At 38.6% G+C, this 22,904-nt stretch overlaps 1 protein-coding gene across 1 annotated transcript in view; it reads left to right on the top strand.

Annotated features, from left to right (window-relative positions):
• The window catches only part of Shcbp1 (SHC binding and spindle associated 1), a 40,095-nt gene that overhangs the window by 518 nt on the left and 16,673 nt on the right, over positions 1 to 22,904 (top strand). The window contains exons 2-5 of the mRNA XM_031391208.1: positions 9,956 to 10,123; positions 10,258 to 10,373; positions 13,214 to 13,422; positions 18,207 to 18,299. Coding sequence (XP_031247068.1) covers positions 9,956 to 10,123; positions 10,258 to 10,373; positions 13,214 to 13,422; positions 18,207 to 18,299 — 586 coding nt within the window. The remainder of the gene's footprint in view (positions 1 to 9,955; positions 10,124 to 10,257; positions 10,374 to 13,213; positions 13,423 to 18,206; positions 18,300 to 22,904) is intronic.

Genomic DNA, 22,904 nt, shown 5'->3' with positions numbered 1-22,904 from the left:
TGGGGGGGGGGGACTGTTCCCTCTCCCCCTCCCCCTGCTCACCACCCCACCCTCTCCTGCTTGCTGGCCCTGGTATTCCCCTACACTGGGGCATTGAACCTTCACAGGACCAAGGGCCTCTCCTCACATTGATGATCGATTAGGCCATCCTCTGCAAAAAACAACATTGAACTCTCAACCTAAACACTGGGGACAGATGACAGCAGAGCTGAGTTTGAACAGAATCCAGAAATAGAATTAACCCAAATTTTCTAACCCTCAAGTTCTTTGTACCTTGTCATGGGGAATCCACTTTGATATTTATTTGCCAAACTATGTCCTTACCTATGCTAGGAAAGAGTTCTACCATCTCCAGTTCCTTTTTTACTTTGAGGCAGGGTCTCTACATAGCCCTGGGTGACCTGAAACTCACTATGTAGACCAGGCCAGCGCCCAACTCAGAGTTCCACCTGTACTGGTGTTCAAGGCATGAACCACCATGTCTGGCCCTAATGATTTTTTAAAGCTAGTTTATGTTACCACATTCAGTTATAATGTGTAATGGAAAGAGTTCGGTTGAAGTGAAAAATCATAGATGTGACTTAATTCTGCAACCAACATACTTTGTGAACGTTGTGAAGGTTTCATATGTACAGCCTTAGAAAACATAAAGTATTTCCGATGTGAAGATGTTCTAATATGAAGAATCAGCTTTAAAGTGGCTGTAAGGAACTAAATTCATATGCTGTTGTATATGAAATATTAAAAGTTGCATTTACAAGTCAGTGATAGTGCATACCTGTGATCCCAGCATTTGACTGGTAGGTGCAGGAGCAATGGGAATAAAGGACCATCCTTGGCTACCTAATAAGTTGGAGACTAGCCTGGGCTACATGAAACTCTGTCTCCATAAAAGCAAAACAAAACAACAGTCACAATAAAACATTGAACTTAGAGAAACAGAGTTTACATGATGGTTTCCTAAAGGATAGGGAAACTGGGGCCTTGTTTGTCAAAGGAGACTTAATGAAAAGCATAAAGAATAGAGTAGGTCATGTATTCTCACCATTTAAAGAAGATATGTGAGGTAATAGAATCTTAGCTTTCTTATGGTAATCATTTCTCCTTTTTGGGGGGTGGGAGTGGGGGTTGAGCCAGGGTTTCTCTGTGTAGCCCTGGGTGTCCTGAAACTCACTCTGTAGTTCCAGACTGGCTTCGAACTTTGAAATCAGCCTGCCTCTGCCTCTGCCTCCCAAGTGCTGAGATTAAAGGCCTGTGCCACCACTGCCCGGCGTGGTAATCATTTCTTAATATGTAAATAAAACATGAATGTCTTCCATAGATGAGTTTATTTTTCTGCTTTGTTTCTTGGAAAAAAATTTAATTTAATTTTAATTTAAAAGACAAATACAGCTGAAAAGCATTTGGAATACATCAATTTAATAAACCCTAGTTTCTGCCAATCAAAGGGCTAAGAATGCTATCAGCATCTGAGGTTTATAGTTGAGAGCTATCTACTTAGCTATAACTCACCTTTTATGTTTCCACCAATGTATTTGAAGAATGCCTTGATTTTTGACTTATTTTATTCTGTTACTATTTTAAAAAAAGAGAGAACTTAATGAAACTGCTTCTACATTGGAGCATAGAATTTGGGTGTGATGGTTTGTATAATCCAAGGAGTGGCACTATTAGAAGGTGTGGCCTTGTTAGAGTAGGTATGTCACTGTGGGTGTGGGCTTTAAGACACGTTAAGACACTCATCCTAGCTGCCTGGAAGTCAGTATTCTGTTAACAGCCTTCAGATTAAAATGTAGAACTCTCAGTTCCTCCTGCACCATGCCTGCCTGGATGCTGCCATGTTCCTGCCTTGATGATGATGGACTGAACTTCTGAACATGTAAGCCAGCCACAGTGTTGTCTTTATAAGACTTGTCTTGGTCATGGTGTCTGTTCCCAGCAGTAAACCCTAACTAAGACAGAAGTTGGTACCAGGGGCTGGGGTATTGATGTGATAGGCCTGACCATGATTTTGTTTGGAGGAATGTGGATTTGGGGACTTTGGAAAGCAGTAGAACGCTTTAAGTTGGACTTAATGGGCTATCCTAGTAGGAATATGAAAGACTTTGTTGCTGAGTATGATTTGAACTGGGTAAACCTGACCCAAGAGGTTTCAATGGAGAATAATTTCAGAATGTGGCCTAGAAACTGTTTTTGTGGCATTTTGGTGAAGAATGTGGCTGGTTTTTGCCCTTGTCTGAAGAGTCTACCTGAGTCTAAGGTAAAGAGATTTATATTAATTGCATTGACAAAGGAAGCCTCAAAAAAGCCCAGCAGAGACTTTGTTCTCTGGTTAAGTATCATGAAGAACATTTTGAACAAGCATAGCAGGCTTAGAAAGGAAAAATATAAAATATATGGTTCAAGTATTAAAGGAGCACCAGAAGTGAAATGGATCTGAACCCTATGTTCTAGGAGATAACAGATTAAGGGGTTTTGGGGCACAATTCTTACCAGCTAAATTTAGATCCATGCATGGTGGTACACACCTTTAATCCTGGGAGACAAAGCCAAACAGATCTCTAAATTCAAGGCCAGCCTGGGACAAAGCGGGTTCTAGGTGAAGAAAAGCTTAAATCCAGGCATGGTGGTATATGCCTTTATTCACAGCATTACATGAGACAGAGCCATGCAGATCTCTGAGTTCAAAGTCAATCTAGAGGACAAGTTCTAGGAAAGCCAAGTTAAGGCAGAGAGGGAGTCAAAAAAACAGAAAGCTGGTAATGGAATGGGGGGGGGAGGGAGGTTGGCATATTCCATCCCCAGAAAGCAGCAGAACTCAGCAGCTTCAGCTTTAGAGTGAGAAATAGAAGGGGCTACTGGGACAATTGATGCTGGTTAGCTGGAGCTAAGAAATTAACAGTAATTAAGAAGAGACTAGCATCACTGAGGTGAAATCTTCTGGGAAGTGTTTTCTGAGAGCACAAAGAAGCTGTGTTCCAGAGAAAGCCAAGGTTATACCTCATGCTGCAGCTGTCCATAGTAATGTGTAAGAGTCATCCAGGTGGTACTGGTTTAGAAGGCATGAAGGGATTATGAAGAGCAGCTGAGGCTTGGCACTGTAAAAGGCCATGAAAGGCCATTGGTGAAGGTGCAGCCTCAGTTGCAGTTGATAGCCCACAACTGAAGGATCATGTAAAGGAGTTGAGGCTTGGCATCAGGAAGAGAGCCTATGAGAGGCTATTGGTGAAGCCTAGTTTCAGCAGAAGACCCTAGTGTATTAGAGATGCTAGTACCATGGCAGTGATCACCAAGAATAGCAGCAGTTAATCAACCTGAGCTTAGAGTGCTACAGAGGGCAGAGCTGGAAAAGTGATACCAGCCCTCTGGAAGAGCTCAGAAGATCATGTGTAGATCCCAGAAACTGGAACAAGAAGCTGTGAAGTTGAAAGTGCCTTGGAGACTCAACAGTATTAAAGATGTCAGAGCTGTGGGATATCTGCTGAGGAAAGGTTCTAAGAGGGAGTGGAAAAAGGAGAAAGAAGTTTGTTGCAGATCAACAAAGATGGAAAAGGAGATCTAAAGCCTGCTTTGGCATCAGCTATGGAGATGCAGAGTTTGGAGTTTGCCCAGCTGCTTTCCTGTCTTGCCTTGGTGATTACAGTTAAGTGATTGGATGGATTTCAGAAGAGTACTTTGAACTTTGGACCTTTAACATTGTTGAGACTGCTATAGACTATGGGGACTTTTGAAGTTTGACTAAATGTATTTTGCATTGTGCTATGTTCAGGTGTAGCCTCCATAGACTCATATGTTTGAACAAGCCTATGGGGGCTAAGGAGTGGAATGTGATGGTTTGTATATACTCAGCCCAGGAAGTGGCACTATTAGAAAGTGTGCCCTTGCTAGAGGAGGTGTGTCACTGTGGGTGTGAGCTTTAAGACACTCATCCTAGCTGCCTGGAAGTCAGTATTCTGTTAACAGCCTTCAGATTAAAATGTAGAACTCTCAGTTCCTTCTGCGCCATGCCTGCCTGGATGCTGCCATGCTCCTGCCTTGATGATGATGGACTGAACTTCTGAACATGTAAGCCAACCACAGTGTTGTCTTTATAAGACTTGTCTTGTTCATGGTGTGTTCCCAGCAGTAAACCCTAACTAAGACATTGGGGTAACCTAAAACTATGTTCTGAGGTGATGGTCACTGTGCTGGCAAATTTTATGTCATCTGTACACAGCTAAGGTATCTGAAAGGACTGAACCTCAACTGAGAAAATGCCTCTATAAAATCTTATTGGGGTAGGACATTTTCTTAATTAATATTTGATGGGAAGGGCACCAACCATTGTGGATGGTGCTATCCCTGAGCTGGTGGTCCTAGGTTCTCTAAGAAAACAGGCTGAACAAGCCACAGTGTTCAAGCCAGTAAGCAGCACCCTTCCATGGCCTCTGCATCAGCTCCTGTCTCCTGCTCCCTGCCTTGCTTTAGTTCCTGCCTGCGTTTGATTATGAACTGTTATATGCACCTAGACATGAAATAAATCCCTAAGTTGCTTTTTCCCCTCATTAATTTATTTATTTTACTTTCTAGTTGCAGCCCCCATATCTCTCCCTTCCTTCCAGTTCCATCCTTACAACCCCCTCTCTCACATTTCCTCCCCTTCTCTGAGGAGAAGGTGAAACTCTGCCCTGGGACATCTAGTCACCCAGTTAGGGGAACAGGATCACAGGCAGGCAACAGAAACAGGGACAGCCCCCACTCCAGTTGAGTGACTCACATGAAGACAAGGCTGCAATTCTGCCACATATGTACAAGAGGCCTTTGTCCAGCCCATGTATGCTTTTGATTGGTGGTTCAGTCTCTGGAAGCCTCCAAGGGTCTAGGTTAGTTGACTCTGTTGTTTTCTTGTGGAATTCCTATCCACTTCAGGTCCCTCAATTCTTACCCAACTTTTCCACAAGACTCCCTGAGCTCTGTCTAATGTTTGGCTATGGGTCTCTGTATCTGTTTGGGTCAGTTGATAGGTGTAGCCTCTCAGAGGACAGTTACGCCAGGCTCCTTTTCAAGCATAACAGAGTATCAATAGTGTCAGGGATTGGTTCTTGATCATGGGATGGGCCTCAAGTTGGGCCAGTAATTTGTTGGCCATTCCCTCAGTCTGCTCTTCCTTAGTCTCTGTACTTCTTGTAGGCAGGACAAATTTTAGGTCAACATTTTTGTGTGTGAGTTGGTTTCCTTATCCCTCCACTGGGAGTCTTGCTTAGCTATAGGAGGGAGCTATTTTAGGCTTCATATACCCCACTGCTAGGAGTCTCAGCCAGAGTCACCTTCATAGACTCCCTGGAGCCTCCCCTATCTCAGGTCTCTGGTACATCTGAGAGAAATGCCTCGCTCTCCCTATACACACTTACCCTCCCACCCAGTTTCCTCCCTCCATCCACCACCAATGGATTATTTTATTTCCCATTCTTAATGAGATTCAAGCATCCTCCCTTGGGCCCTCCTTGTTATTTAGCTTCTTTGGGTCTGAGGGTTGTATCATGGTTATGCTGTACTTTATGGCTAATATCCACTTATAAGTGAATACATACCATGCATGTCTATTTGGGTATGGGTTACTTCACTCAAGATAATATTTTTTAATTCTATCTATTTGCCTGCAAGTTTCATGACATCCTCTTAAATAACTGAGTAGTAATCCATTTGTGTAAATGAACCACATTTTCTTCATCCATTTTTCAGTTGAAGGGCATTTGGGTTGTTTTCCAGTTACTGGCTATAAGCTGCTGCTATAGTTGAGCAATTGTCCTTGTGATATGATGGAGCATCTTTTGGGTATATGCCCAGGAGTGGTATAGCTGGGTCTTGAGGTAGAACTATTCCCAATTTTCTGAGAAATCACCAAACTTATTTCCAGAGTGTTTGTACAAGTTTGCACTCCTATCAGCAATGAAGGAGTGTTTCCCTTGCTCTACATCCTTGCCAGCATGTAGTGTCACTTGAGTTTTTGACCTTAGCCATTATGATGGCTGTAAAAGGGAATCTCAGAGTCTTTTTGATTTGCATTTTCCTGATGACTAAGGACACTGAACATTTTTAAAAGTGTTTCTTGGCCATTAGAGATTCCACTGTTGATATTTCTCTGTTTAGCTCCATTTTTTAATTGAGTTATTTGGTTTGTTGATATTAACTTATTGAGTTCTTTATATATATTTTGGATATTATCCCTATGTCAGACGTAGGGTTGGAAAAGATATTTTCCCATTTCATAGGCTGCCCTAACCCACTCACCGTTTTTCCACCCTGGCATTCCCCTAAACTGGGGCATCAAACACCCTGAGGCCCAAGGGCCACTCTTCCCACTGATTTCCAACAAGGCCATCCTCTGCCACATATGTGGCCAGTGCCATGGGTTGTTCCATGTGTATTCTTTGGTTGGTGGTCCAGTCCCCAGGAGCTCCAGGGGTTCTGGCCAGCTGACACTGTTGCTCCCCCCATGGGGCTGTAAACCCCCTCACCTCCTTCAGTCCCTTCTCCAACTCCTCCATCGACTCTGTCCTCAGTCCAATGGTTGGCCGCAAGTATCCACCTCTGTATTTGTCAGGCTCTGGCAGAGCCTCTCAGAAGACAGCCATATCAGGCTCCTGGCAGCAAGCACTTCTTGGCATCGACAATAGCGTCCCGGTTGGGTGACTATAAGGGATGGATCCTCAGGTGGGGCCATCTCCAGATGGCCTTTCCTTTAGTCTTTCCTCCACACTTGACTCCATATTTTCTCCTGTGAGTATTTTGTTTCCCCTTCAAAGAAGGACTGAAGCATCCACATTTTGGTCTTTCTTCTTAGGCTTCATATGGTCTGTGAATTGAATCTTAGGTATCCTGAACTTTTGAGCTAATATCCACTTATCAGTGAGTGCATACCATGTGTGTTCTTTTGTGACTGAGTTGCCTCAAGATACTTTCAAGTCCATCCATTTGCCTATGAACTTGATGAAGTCGTTTTTAATAGCTGAGTAGTAGTCCATAGTGTAAAAGTACCACTGTTTTTGTATCCATTCCTCTATTGAGAGACATCTGGGTTGTTTCCCAGGAGTGGTATAGCTGGGTCTTCAGGTAATACTATGTCTAGTTTTCTGAGGACTCACCAGACTAATTTCCAGAGTGGTTGTACCAACTTGCAATCCCACCAGCAATGGAGAAGTGTTCCTCTTTCTCCACATCATCTGTAGCATCTGTTGTCACCTGAGTTTTTGATCTTAGCCATTCTGACTGGTGTGAAGTAGAATCTTAGGGTTATTTTGATTTGCATTTCCCTAATGATTAAGGATGTTGAACATTTCTTTAGGTGCTTCTCAGCCATTCAATTTTCCTCAGTTGAGAATTCTCTGTTTAGCTCTGTTCCCCAATTTTTAATATGGTTATTTGGTTCTCTGGAGTCTAACTTCATGAGTTCTTTGTATATATTGGATATTAGCCCTCTATCAGATGTAGGATTGGTAAAGATCTTTTCCCAATCTGTTGGTTGTCATTTTGTCCTATTGACAGTGTCCTTTGCCTTAAAGAAGCTTTGCAGTTTTATGAGGTCCCATTAGTCAATTCTTGATCTTAGAGCATGAACTATTGGTGTTCTGTTCAGGAAATTTCCCCTGTGCTCATGTGTTCTAGGCTTTTCCCTACTTTCTCTTCTTTTAGATTCAGTGTATCTGGTTTTATGTGGAGGTCCTTGATCCACTTGGACTTGAGCTTTGTACGGGGAGATAAGAATGGATCAATTTGCATTCTTCTACATGTGGACCACCAGTTGAACCATCACCATTTGTTGAAAATGCTGTCTTTTCCACTAGATGGTTTTAGCTCCTTTGTCAAAGATCAAGTGACCAAGTGTCACTGTACCAATACCATGCAGTTTTTATCACTATTGCTTTGTAGTACAGCTTGAGGTCAGGAATGGTGATTCCCTCAGAAGTTCTTTTATTGTTGAGAATAATTTTCACTATCCTGGGTTTTTTGTTATTCCAAATGAATTTGAGAATTGCTCTTTCCAAGTCTGTAAAGAATTGAGTTGGCATTTTGGTGGGGATTGCATGGAATCTGTAGATTGCTTCAGCAAGTTAGCCATTTTTACTATATTAATCCTGCCAATCCTTAGGCATGGGAGATCTTTCCATCTTCTGAGATCTTCAATTTCTTTCTTCAGAGTCTTAAAGTTCTTGTCATGCAGATCTTTCACTTACTTGATTAGAGTGACACCAAGATATTTTATATTATTTGTGACTATTGTGAAGAGTTGTCATTTCCCTAATTGCTTTCTCAGCCCATTAATCCTTTGAGTATAGGAAGGCACCTGATTTGTTTGAGTTAATTTTGTATCCAGCCACTTTGCTGAAGTTGTTTATCGGCTGTAGGAGTTCTCTGATGGAACTTTTGTGGTCACTTAAGTATTCTAGTATATCATCTGCAAATAGAGATACTTTGACCTCTTCCTTTCCAATTTGTATCCCTTTGACCTCCTTTTGTTGTCTAATTGCTCTGGCCAGAACTTCAAGTATTATATTGAATAGATAGGGAAAGAGTGGGCAGCCTTGTCTAGTCCCTGATTTTTAGTGGAATTGCTTCAAGTTTCTCTTCATTTAGCTGCTCCTCAGTTCCTGTATCCTAAGGGTTCCCCAGGTGGGTCCCTCTAAGCAGAAGTGGTGGTCTTACCTGTACTCACAGGCTTGTTAGCACTCCTGGGAGACCAGCTCTCTCCCGGTGGTATTTGGGTATGGAGTGCTTGTGGCACAGGATCAGCTCCGGCCACAGATGGAAACCACAGTATATGTTTTTAACTGCTGAGCCATGTCCCCAGCCCCTTGTAGTTCCTTTTTAAAATATAGATAGATAGAATTGTTTTAGAGGAATAATTACCTACAAGATACTTGGTCTAACCCTACTAATTATAGTGAAAAAAATCCTGGGATCTGGAGAAATGGCTCAGAAGATAATAGTACTGCTTTTGCAGTGGATCACTTATGTTCTAATTCCAGCATCCATGTGGGGAAGCTTAGTAGGCTAAGGGAGTTCCAATACTTCTGGCTTTGGCACTCCTATTCATACCCACACAGGGTTAAACAAATACAAATAATTAAAAACAAAAATCCTTTAAAATCATAACTATTAGCTTTGAAAGAGAACTAGTGTTGCTTCCAAAATTGTCAAAAATATCTGAAAATTTCTAAATTGAAGTATAATTTAGATTTTGAGTTGTTTTTTTTTTTAAGCTTTAAAAACTAGTGATATTATTGCTCATGAGAAGTTAAGTAGGGCTTTCATCCTTAAATCCTTACTTGTGTTTTGTCTGGATTATCTAAATAGACTTGCTATTAGGAACACTTTCTGATAGCTAGATGTTGGTGATTGTTTCTAATGCTTTGAATTAATCTGCAATCTGCTTGTCCAAACGCTGAAGGTCCTTGTCCCCAGTTGGTTTTTGATCAATCAATAAAGAACCAATAGCTGGACAGAGAGAGAGGGGCACAGGCTAGGAACTGGAAGAAAGGAAGGGAGGAATTGCTATGATTCAGAGGGAGATGGATCAGATTTAGAGCTGCAGAAGGAAAATCCAAAATGTAGGTAAGAAGGAATGTGGGCCCCTGAAAGGACTGCCCAGAAATGTTTTGGGCAGCAAAGACTAGGGAGCTGGCCAGAAAGAGCCAGGGCAACAAAGATAAAATATAGAATTAGAAGGTGTTAAGCCAGATTACAGGAGGGAAATGTGTGCTAGCTTTGGGAAGAATTAGAACTGCCCAGACTTTGAGTTAGCCAAGGCATTTTAAAATTAACTGGCCAGTCTGTCTGTCTGTCTATCTGTCTGTTTTCCATCTGTGAATCCAGATAGCTCTGGGCAGGTTCATGAGTGCGACCTACTGGGATCCAAAGTGGTGTAGCCCATTACCACTACACTAGATAGTTGAGTCTTTGTGTTATATTGTTTTAGGTTTATTCCGGGATGCAGATCCATGCAGTGATCATGGCTATCATGCTAATCCAGATGCTACTGTAAAAACTCTCATGCCAGAAGGAAAAATTCTTTTTCCACAGATTATCCAAACAAATGAACTTCTGTTTTATGAGCGATTCAGAGCCTATCAAGATTACATTTTAGGTGAGTAATTTTTTTCTTATAGTTTTATTTTGCAAGTAGCTTGTCCACAGATTGTCAGTTGTTTTGAGAAAGTAGATTCAGATGGATTTATTAACTTCTCATCTATACATTTCTAATTCTTATTTAATTTGTAGCTGACTGTAAGGCATCTGAGGTAAAGGAATTCACTGTCAGCTTCTTGGAAAAGGTTCTTGAACCATCTGGATGGTGGGCAGTCTGGCACACTAATGTGTTTGAGGTGTTGGTTGAGGTAAGTTGAATTCTCTTATGAATATATTTTGCCAAGCTGTCCTATGTGTTTCTGACTTTGTTCCCTAGGTCCTGGACTGAATTAATCTGTTTCTTTTTAATCCTCCTTGGAGTCATTGATCATTTTTAATAGTAAAGTTTTAAACTAATTTTTAACTGTTAAATGTGCTAGTTTTAATAATCCTCATACATGTTTGATATACTTTGTTCTCATTTATTGTCGTGCCCAGAAACCCCCTCCAGTTAGTTCTGACTTCTGCTTTCTTATCCCATGTATTCCTTTACCTTTTCTATTTTATGCCTCCATTAAGATATTTTCCTCCATTACATGTTTCTTTGTAAAATTTTTATGTTTTTATGTATATTAATTGTGTGTATGTACGCGCATGCAAGAGTGTGTGCACATACCTGTATATTTATGTAGAAATCAGAGGACAACTTATAGAAGCCACTTCTCTTCTTCCACCTTCTAGATTCAGGGAACTGACCCCAGGAATTCAGGTTTGGCAGGAAGCACCTTTATCTGCTGAGCCTTGCCAAACTCTTTCTAGATTCTTGACCACAAATGTATAACAGAGAATTTTTGATGTCTTCATTTGATATTTTACCTATTTCAGTGTTTGAATTCAGTAGTTGAAAAGTTGTATTATTTTGAAGGCATCCTGTCACTTTACTTTTTCCTATTGCTTGTGTATTTTGTGATGGAATTTACACATTTGTTGGTTTAGATAACTTTTCTGGTTTTACTTGGAGATCTTATATGGACAGCCTTCTTGTTTTAATTCCCAATTAAATTAAATCCTTTCTTCAGGTTTTAATTCCCAATACTCAGTGAGGAGAACACAGTTCTGATAGCTCAACACTAAAGTGTAGAAGATATAGAAATACACTTAAAACCATTTAAAGCCCACTACTACATCATTGATGTCCATAAGCCAGACAGTGGGAAAATTCATATAGCATGTGTTATAAAGTTAAAAATTATTTAGTGTAAATGTATATCTAATGCATTAATGAAGTAACAGAAAGAGGCTGGGAAAAGAAAGAAATAGAAGAGAAGCAAGGCTAAATAAATGAAAAGAAGATGAAAGTTGAGAAGTATTAAGACAAAGAAAGAGAAAGGAGTAAGGGACTGAATACAAAAAGGATGGGGAAAACCCTCAGGAATGAGAAAGGTCAAAATTATCTAAATATATGATGAGGAGTAAAAATTAAAGTATTACTTAAACAAAAGCCATTAAATATGACTAAAACTATAGGACAGAATTCAAAGAGAAGAGTGAGACAAAAGAAGGGGAAAAAAGATTGCCCACTAATGAAAGTTCACAAATTAGGTGAATGTAGGAAGCAAAGTAATAAGTTTTTTTAAAAATTTTAACCATTTTTAAAAATAAATGAAATAAAAATGAATCTTTTTTGAAAGACAAAAAGCTGAGGGATAGCAAAATATAATGGGAATAATGATAATAATAGTAATAGTAATAATAATAATGTTGGAGCAGCTTCTTTCTAGGTCCTTGAAAACTGGAAAATGTCATATGCATAGGATGGGACAGGTAGAAGGTTACTGGGCTTGTGTACCTTTATCTTTCCTTTGGCTTATGCTGGTGTATGCTGTGTTTACACTGAAGTCCACCAGATCTGTCTTCACTTTAGTAGTTTATCTTTGTGTTACCTGTGGGCTGTGCAGATTTTTGTCAGTCTCTTGATGTTTTCCAGTTTATACCCATGAGGTAACTAATGTTCTACTTGAAAGTTATCTCTCAAATGTTTTAAGAATGTAAGAAACAACTGCAGCACTGAACTCTTATATAGATCTAGCTTGTTTATACATTGGAAGTCTTTTAAATATTAATCAGATTGCTGGAGAGATGCAAGTAAAGTAGATTATAGAAACATTTTGGAACTCACAGCAATGAATGACAGGTGACTAGAGGTTGATGGCCCTGTTGAGTTTAGGCTTTAGGGCAGTGGAGCTCTAGGGTTACTTTCAGTTGATTACTTCTGCTCTTGGCACTGAGGATGGGGCTGCTTTTCTCTGTGCACTTCACTATTTGATCAGAGCTTCCTGCTGCTGGCACTTTTCTGATTTTCAGCATTGGGCCTTTCTGCTCCCTATAGCTGGGAGCCAGAGCTGTCTGTCTATCATCTGGAGTTGTGGTAGGTTAAATTCAGACTTTCTTTATTATAGTTGTTCCTCATATAGTTGTTCCTTATAGTGAGGCCCCAGTTTTAGCTCAGTTCTAGATAAGTAACATTTTGCTGGATCTGTGCCCTCCCAGTCATATAGAGTAACAGTAAAATTCTGGAAAATCACTGCTTCACTGAAACTCAAAACTGGTTTTTAAGCTTGTAAAAGCTGTGGCCTTGTTCTGAAAGTCAAACTCACATTCTCTTTACCAGCACCACCTGGCTTACCTTTTGAAGGAGGCTTCTGTTTTTCCTCCTCACTGCTAAGGAACTTAGTTGTCTATCTTTTTATCAATACATTTCAGTTTTCTGTCACTGCCTTTTTAATTTCTAGTGCTGTTCCTCTTTATATATATATATATATATATATATATATATATATATATTCTCATTTTAAAAATTCTAAGTCTTTTCTTTCACTGTCTCACCAAGGCAATTTCCTTTCTGCAATCTTACCCATAAGCCCTCCTGTTTATTTTTCTCCTTGATTTATATTCTGAGAATAAGAGCCATTTCTGTTTTGTTTGTCTTTAGAAGGCACTCTGACACATTACATACTTTTAAAAAGTAGGTTATAAATAGTATTTTATACTGTGTGTTTCCACTTTGATTCCTGGATATTAAAATGAGTCACATTATTTTGAATTTCAGGTTACAAATGTGGACTTTTCATCATTGAAGGCAGTAGTGAGGCTTGCAGAGCCATGTATCTATGAGTCTAAATTGAGCACTTTTACCTTGGCTAATGTGAAGGAGCTTTTGGACCTGAAGGAGTTTCATCTGCCTCTGCAGGAGTTGTGGGTGGTATCAGATGACTCACGTGAATTTCACCAGATGGCACTTGCAATTGAGCATGTCAGGTAGAAAGGAACATTGATAGAAATAACCTTGTGGTCAAAACTGCAATTTAATTAAAATAAATCCTTTTCTTTTCTTTTTTTTTCCTTCTCTTTTCTTTCTTTCTTTTTTTTTTAAATCCTGTCATGAGGCCATACACACTAGAAAACATCTTTGCCACTGAGCCACATATCCATGCCCTAATTAATCTTTTAAAAATAAAAACAAAAATCTTAATGTCTTAAATTTTTATCTTGTTATCACTTTAAACCCATTAAAAAGAAGTTGAAAAACTAGTACATGGAATTCTTGTTTATCATTAATATTCTTCAAATGTTTACAAAAGATAAAGAATTACTTATTTGGTTCTTATTGATTTAGAAACTATCTTAAAAGTCATGGATGCCAAGGCTTGTGATTGGTACATTTTGAATGTAATAGGACAGAAAAAAAGATGAAAGGTAAGAAATAAACTACTAGTTGGAATAGTAATACATCATTTTCAAGACTATATCTAACCAGAGAGACTATTTTCTCATGCTACTTTGAAGTTTCTTAGAGGATGTGTTCATGTGTCTTTTTTTGTAGATGGTGGTGTCCCTTTATTTTTTTTTATTAGATGTTTTCTTTATTTACAATATCTCCTTTCCCAGGTTCCCCTCCAAAAAAAAAAAGAAAGAAAAAAAGAAAAAACTAAAACAATCCCCTGTTCTCTCCCCCCTCCCCTTGCTCACCATCCCACCCCCTCCTGCTTACTGGCCCTGGCATTCCCCTACACTGGGGCATAGAATCTTCACAGGGCTAAGGTCCTCTCCTCCCATTGATGACCGACTTGGCCATCCTTTGCTATACACATGCTGCTGGAGCCATGACTCCCCCCATTTGTACTCTTTGGTTGGAGTTTTAGTCCCTGGGAACTCTGACGGTACTAGTTAGTTCATATTGTTGTTCGTCCTAAGGGGCTGCAAACACTCCAGCTCCTTGGGTCCTTTCTCTAGTTCCTTCATTAGGGACCCTACTTCATTGGACTGAGTAGTCCAAAGGATGGCTGTGAGCCTCTATTTCTGTATTAGTTGGGTACTGTCAGAGCCTCTCAGGAGACAGCTATATCAGGCTCCTGTCATCCAGCACTTGCTGGCATCCACAATAGTGTCTAGATTTGATGATTGAATATGGGAAGGATTCCCAGGTGGAGCAGTCTCTGAATTGTTCCTGGATTACAAAATATACTTTATTTTTTAAAAAGGTATTATTTTATGTGAATTGGTATTTTTGCCTACATTTATAAGTGTATACCACATATGTAAATGTACCTGAACATGGAGGCGTTAGATCTCCTGGAACTAGAGTCATAGGGTCTTTGTGATGTTGGTGCTGGGAACTAATACATGGGTCCTCTGCAAGATCAGTTAGTGTTCTTAACTGATGAACCGTATCTTGGTATGCTTTTAAAGTCACTTCAGGTAAATTTTCTATCATAGTTCATCTTATAGTATATTTCTCTCTGTATCTCTTCCTCTCTCTCTCTCTCTCCCCCTCTGTGTGTGTCTGTGTGTCTGTGTGTCTTTGTCTCTGTATAAGAAATTTTACTTAAAATGGATATATATCATGACTATCTTTAATTGGACTTTAAAATCTGAATCTGATTTGCTGAGTAAAGAAGAAAATTATAGCTGGGCAATGGTGGCGCATGCCTTTAATCCTAACATCTGGGAGGCAGAGGCAGGTGGACCTCTGAGTTCAAGGCCAGCCTGGTCTACAGAGGGAGTTCCAGAACAGCCACAGCTACACAGAGAAACCCTATCTCGAAAAAAACAAAAAACAGCAAAAAAAGAAAATTGTGTTATTACTTAATAATAAAGACATTTGGGTTTTTTGGGGGGAGGGGGTAAGATTTATTTGTTTTGTGTCTGTGAGTATACTGTTGTTGTCTCAGACACACCAGAAGAGGGCATCAGATCCCATTACAGATGGATGTGAGCTACTATATGGTTACTGGAAATTGAACTCAGCACTTCTGAAGAGCAGTCAGTACTCTTAACCACCGAGCCATCTCTCCAGCCCCAACATTTTGTTTTCAAGTTCTATATAATCTATGTATATGCTAGTATATTTGTTCTTTGTTTTGTATTTGCTTCTTTAAGGTGGAGAATATAAATACAACTCTTCTATGTTGATATACTAGGCACTGATATACTCATTCTTTATTATTAAGCCTTATTTACCTAAACAAATTTGTCTTTCACAAATAAAATTTTAAAGAAACATATATTTGAAAAGATACTAAAAATAATAAAATTAGATGTATATTTCAGAAATTAGAAGATTGGGTGATGTCAGTAATACTGTTTGGTGTTTTGTAGTCTAAAAGGTACTTTCTAATTTCTATACCTATAGTGGCTTAAGCTGGTTTTCCTGAGTCCTCCCTAACACCCAGACTCACTATGCTCAGATCTGCCTTTGGAATTGAGATTTTTTATTTCTATGCCTATTGAGTACTCAATATTAAAACAAAACAAAACAAAACCAAAAAAAAGTGATTATCACCCAGACAATACATGACTGGAAATGGCAGTGAGTGCTAAATTAATTAATATATTGAAATTGCTATCCTATGGTGGTTTCTTAGGGAAGTAACATATAAACTTGAGTCTGGAAGGCTACCTAGGCAAGGAAGATGGGTCCAGGATATCTGTGATTTTAAGATACTGAAAGGCCTGCACAATCAGAACACTGTCCAGGATGCTGCACCTGACATTTTTGTAAGTCAGAAGGTGCATAGCTTTGACATCCAATTTATCAGTTCTATAGTCGAACATTGGAAAGACACTGCAAAGTCTTCATTGTTTGAAAAATATGATCAGCTTTGTGTTTTTAAAAGTTCACTTAGACTTCTTTTTGTAAAACAGAAGGGAGATAGGATAGGGAGATCAGTTAAGAGGTGTGGGCAGTGGACCCAAACATGCTTGCACTAGAGTGGGGACATTGATAGGAAAGGACAGAATCTGAGTAGAGCAGCTGGGACTTGAGCATCTAAATAGGCTGATATATAACTCATATGGGAAGCTGAGGCTCATTTGAGGTTTCTGCTTTGAAAAAGCAAACTCTGGAGGAGATGTACAGTGAATGATACAAAGGTATCTGATACTGTATTGGTATGGGTAGTAATCTGGGCTAGGTATGAAACTTAAATGTATTTACCAGGTGGAAAAAGTGAGAGGCATTTGTCCAACGCGCCACAAGGAAATTTGAGGAAGTATAAAATTGGAAGTTTGCATGTAAGGACTCTGATGCAGAAGAGTTTTAAAGATACATTCTAAAAATGAATGGCTAATATGCCTGAGATTTGTTTTGAAATAATCTAATATCAAGATGATATGGGAGAGAAGAGGAATATGTGAGTTGGGTAGAGACAGAAAAAGATTACCTGTGAACTGATTTTTTGAAGCTGCTATTAATATCTATGTTTTCTTTTGCTTTATATTTTTGAAATCTTTCAAAAATATGTTAAAACATCTAGGGAGTTTTAAAGAAATTATAGATGTTGTCTTACCCTCTGTGATCCTGATTTATTGATTTAGATTAATTTTTTGTTGTTTGATTGTTTGAGATGTACTCACTATGTAACCCTGGAACCTAGGACTCAGTAAGTAGACCAGGCTAGCCTCAAATTCATAGAGATCTACTTACTTCTGCCTCCAAAGTACTGAGATTAAAGGTATGCACCACCATCCAGCTAGAAAATATAATTCTTAAAAATATATACCAGGAGACACTAATGTGTAGCTGTGGTTGGGAGCTAATGCTTTATATTAAGTTCCTGCATCATCTCTTTTACTGCTTTAATAAAAAACAATAAATTTTATCAGTAAGTCCCAGATTTATATCTCTATTTTTTTATCCCTTGTCTCTGGAAGGGGAAAAGGCTGGATTGAGCTGTCCACTAGACACTACTCATTTGTAAGTCAATTCAGCATCTCATCTGAAATACATTAAAAGCACAGCTTTTATTTAAATTCTAATTTCTTTCTTTCCTACCTGAATAAATGGCACTTCTATCTGCTAAGTTATTGATGGTTAATAGATAGTTGTGATCCAATGAAAATCATGCCAGGATTAGTGACCCACACCTATAATCCCAGCATTCCTGAGACAGGAGGATTAGGAGTTCAAAGCCAGCTTAGTAGTCTACAGAACACTGGGCCCACTTAAAAAACAAAACAAAACCAATTATATATATAATCACCCTAATAGCTGTTTTATAATACTGTAGAGAAACTAACTTATTTGAAGGTTTTATTTTGTATGACTCATGAATATCAACTGTAGCAAATACCCAACATTGATCTATCTTATAATATAATGTGTACTTGGTGTGCTAGTAGGTGGGAAATTCCAGCTGTTAACACAAAAACTGTTATGACATAAAACTAAAGTTTTATATCCTGTTGTTAAAACAAAATCCCAAACAAAAGTAACTTAGTGAAAAAGGGATTTCTTTTAGCTTACTGTCCCAGGGGCTGTATAGACCATCATAGTAAGGACAGTAATATGATGCCATCCCCAAGCCTTGTACAGGCAGTATGGACACAGAGAAATAACAACAGGTACAGCCGAGTTAAAACCTTGTCCTCAGTATTTCTTTCTGCAAGACTATCTCCTAAACGTTTCCTCATCTTTTCAAACATTGCCACCTGCTGGGGACCAAGTGTTCACCCACATAAGCCTATGATGGGCATATTTAAACCACAGTATCTACCCTTTTGAGCCAATGGTTGAATTTTATTGATATTAAGCTTCTTTTCAGATTTTTCTACAAAAACATCTGGAGGAGCTGGGATGAAGAAGAGGAGGATGAGTATGATTATTTTGTCAGATGTGTTGAACCTCGATTGAGATTGTAAGTATTTATTACTGATGTAGTAGACACACACCCAGATGCTTCATGGGCCAGAAGTAGATTGGTGTACAAATAGTGCATTTGTGACAAGTTATTAAATAAACCTTGTGAGAGAAAACAGACACCTGCATAGTCCATTTGTGTGTGTGTCTGTGTTCTGTTTTGTTTTGAGATAGAATCTTTCTGTAGCCCAACCTGGGTTTGAACTTCTGTCTTAGTCTCCCAAGTATTCTAATACTAGGGGTACCCCAATGCCATGCTATATTTATAAACTAAATTTAGACAAGTTTTAAGACTATCTAGGTTAAAAGCTTGTAAATCTGAATTGTTAGGAACTAGATCAATCCAAAGCTTCCTCAGCATCCCCCAATGAAAAAAGGGGAGTGGGGGCAAGCAACTCTAGTTTTATGTCCTTGTCCAGGGGCAGATGTGGCAAAATCCAGAGTAGGACTGGGGCCAGAGCCAAAAGAGTTATGGGTTTAGCTCCTGAGAACTTGGCTTTCCCCTCTAAAGGAATGTGGTTATCAGTAACAAGGCAGCTATATCTGAGGAATACTATGTTTTCTTTGCCAGCATTATCTCTGCTGACCTTGGTCATTTCCTCCCTACAAACAGTATATGAGATGCTCTGCTTTTTAATAAACTTTCTTGAAATAAGTTATTAGCTTATGACTAATAAGTCCCAACAGTATGTCTTCTGTATTTTTCATTCTATGCCCTCCTCCTCGACACTTAGCCATTTGAGACCCTTATTCCTGCATGTTCAGTTCAACTGAGATAGTACATTAAGATTCCTGAATATTGTTAAGAGACTGAATAGTTTCTGTTTGTTCTGGTTCCTCTTAAACATCAGTGATTGATTTTTATAGATGTGAAGTTTAATTGGTGAATATCATATCTATCTAGCACATTCAATCTTTACCTGGAAAAATTGTGTTCTAATTTGACAGTCTTGCATGTGATAACAAGGATTAATTAATATAGCGTCATATACTGGCAAATGGGGAAACCTAAGGGAAAATTTTTTGTTGTTGTTGTGGAGAAGAAAATATGATACTTCATTGAAAAAAAATGGAATGATAGAAATGTTAACAGATGGGAAAAGCTCTTTTGCTGATAGGAAAAGTGCTGTCAACAGGCAACATTTAAATGGAATCAAACTATATAGTCTTTATTTTATTTTGTGGATATTTTCCTTTCTTATTCAAAATTCACTTTATCAAAACATAGGAATCTAAAATATGAATTTGGTGTATTATTTCCAAACTATGGAGTATCAATATAATAAAAAAAATAAACTAATTAACATAGTTGCAGAAACGCTAAGAGACTTTTTTTAAAATTTGAGCCTGGTCTTCATAGTTTGGTTGATCTGATGTGTCAGTCAGTTATGGTTTAGATTTTGGTTTGAAAAGTGGATTTGCAGATTATCTTTAGATGCATATGGATTAACTAAAGAACACCAAGTCCATTCTTTTCTAGTGTCTCCTAATATTTGAAAAGCCAAGAAATTTATTTTCTTTAAAATATTATTTGAGGGGCTGGAGAGATGACTCAGTGATTAGGAGCACTGACTGCCCTTCCAGATCCTGAGTTCAATCCCCAGCAATTATATGGTGACTCATAACCATCTGTAATGGTATCTGATACCCTACTAAGTCACTATAACTTGATATGTATGGTTTTCTTTTCCCATCTTATTCAGAGCATTACTGATTTAAAACAACAAAACTCTTCTCCAAAATATCTAAGGCAATAGTTCTTTTTTGGTTTTTGGCTTTGGGGGTTTTTTGTTTGTTTGTTTGTTTGTTTGTTTGTTAGTTTTTTGAGACAGGGTTTCTCTGTGTAGCTCTGGCTGTCCTGAAAGTCACTCTGTAGACCAAGCTGGCCCTGAACTCAGAAATCCACCTGCCTCTTCCTCTCAAGTGCTGGGATTAAAGGAGTGCACCACCACTGCTCACCATAAGGCAATAATTCTTAACATTTAGTATATATTGATTTCTATAGAGAAATTTAGAAAGTACATGTGTGTTCTAGAGACCAACTTAATTGTTCTAATTAGGAGCCAGAGCATTTACATTTTTAGATGCTCCATTGATGAGTATGATATTAGTATATCTTTAAATAAGAAATAAAACAGTTATTTAAAAATATATATCTATTGTCCAATATATAGACTCCAGAGGACCAAATAACCCTATTAAAAAATGGGGTACAGAGCTAAACAATTCTCAACTGAGGAATACTGAATGGCTGAGAAGCACCTAAAGAAATGTTCAACATCCTTAGTCATCAGGGAAATGCAAATCAAAACAACGCTGAGATTCCACCTCACACCAATCAGAATGGCGAAGATCAAAAACTCAGGTGACAGTGGATGCTGGTGAGGTTGTGGAGAAAGAGGAATACTCCTCCATTGCTGGTGGGATTGCAAGCCGGTACAACCACTCTGGAAATCAGTTTGGTGGTTCCTCAGGAAATTGGACATAGTACTACCTGAGGACCCAGCTATACCACTCCTGGACATATACCCAAAAGATGCTCCAATAAGGATACATGCTCCACTATGTTCATAGCAGCCTTATTTATAATAACCAGAAGCTGGATACAACCCAGATGTCCCTTAACAGAGGAATGGATACAGAAAATGTGGTACATTTACACAATGGAGTACTACTCAGCAATTAAAAACAATGAATTTATGAAATTCTTAGGGAAATGGATGGATCTGGAGAATATCATCCTGAGTGAGGTAACCCAATCACAAAAGAACACACATGGTATGCACTCTCTGATAAGTGGATAAGCCCAGAAGCTCAGAATACCCAAAATACAATCCACAAACTACAAGAGACTCAAGAAGAAGGAAGACCAAAGTGTGGATACTTTGATCCTTCTTAAAAGGGGGAACAAAATACCAATGGAAGGAGTTGTAGAGACAAACTATGGAGCATAGACTGAAGTAAGGACAATCCAGAGACTACTCCACCTGGGAATATTCAATTACCAAATGCAGACACTATTGTGGATGCCAGCTAGTGCTGGCTGACAGGAGCCTAATATGGCTGTCTCCTGAGAGGCTCTGACAGTGCCCAACTAATACAGAAGTAGAGACTCCATTGGACTGAGCACAGGGTCCCCAATGAAGGAGCTGGAGAAAGGATCCAAGGAGCTGAAGGGGTTTGCAGCCCCAAAGGAAGAACAACAATATGAACTAACCAGTACCCTCAGAGCTCCCAGGGATTAAACCACCAACCAAAGAGGACACATGGAGGGACCCATGGCTCTAGCTGCATATGTAGCAAAAGATTGCCTAATCTGGCATCAATGGGTGGGGAGGCCCTTGGTCCTGTGGAGGCTCAAAGCCCCAGCATAGGGGGATGCTAGAGCAATGAGGTGGGAGTGGGTGGATGGGAAGCACCCTCAGAGGGAGGGTTGGGGGGATGGGATGGGGGTTTGTGGAGGGGAAACTGGGAAGGGAGGACAACATTTGAAATGTAAATAAGTAAAATAACCAATAAAAAACTATATATATTGACAATAATATTGTACTTAAATTTTATATCTTTTTCATTACTTTTTACCTATTAATTTACCCATTGGCTATATCATTTTACTGCATACTTTTTATTTTTAATCTAACTCTTTTCTTTGTTGAATTGGCACTGAGGTCTGTTTGTCTTCTCAAAGAACTAACTCTTGATTCAATAATGCTTTGTATTTTTCCCTATCTTATTAATTGCTACTTTAATTTTTGCTATTTTTCTACATTCTTGAATGATTAACTATTTTTATTATTATTTCATAATTAATAATTAATCAAATGATCATTAAGACTTGTATCATTAAGTCGTTTATTTGTACTCCTTCTGATTTTCTAATGTAGGTCCTTGGGGCTATAACCTTCTCTCCTAGAACTGCTTCTAATGTGTCTCAGAGGTTTTATGGTGTTGTTCTTTTGTTCTTATTTAGTTTCAGGAATATTTTTATTTCTTTGACCAGTTTGCCATTCAATAATGAGTTGTTTAGCATCTATGAGTGTATACATTACTAGAGTTTTATTTGTATCAATTTTACATTTAAATGTTTAGATAGACTACTGGGATTATTTTAAGTTTCTGTATTAAAGTTTTTATTATTGTTTATGAATTCTTTTATACCATTTTGAATCATGGAGTATTTTTGTTTTATTTTGTTTTAATCATTCAACTATGGCAGATAATTTTTTTCTGGGTGCAATCTGAGTTGACAGTTGTGGTCTTTTAGAACCTAGGAGTGTGCTTTTGCCTCTTCCTTCAGGACTTCCATTGAGAAGTCAGATGTTATTCTGGAGTACTTTCCTTTATATGTTATTTATGTCTCCTCTCTTCTAGCTTACTATATTTTTTTCTTTGTCCTGTATTTTGTTTTGACTATGATATGCTGTAGAGTGTTTAGTTTTCTGGTTTTGACTAGTTGGAGTTCTTTGTGCTTCCTACCTATATGATTGTATCCTTTCTTAATTTGGAAAAGTTTTCTTCGGTGATGTTGAAAATCTGGTCCATACCATTGCCTTCAGATTCTTCTCCTTCTGCTGTGCCTATAATTCAAATTTTGATGGTATCC

Source organism: Mastomys coucha, unplaced genomic scaffold (assembly GCF_008632895.1).
Source record: "Mastomys coucha isolate ucsf_1 unplaced genomic scaffold, UCSF_Mcou_1 pScaffold22, whole genome shotgun sequence".
Taxonomy (NCBI): Eukaryota; Metazoa; Chordata; class Mammalia; order Rodentia; family Muridae; genus Mastomys; species Mastomys coucha.
Note: the sequence above shows the minus strand (reverse complement) of the source record. Positions and strands in the feature narration are given on the sequence as shown.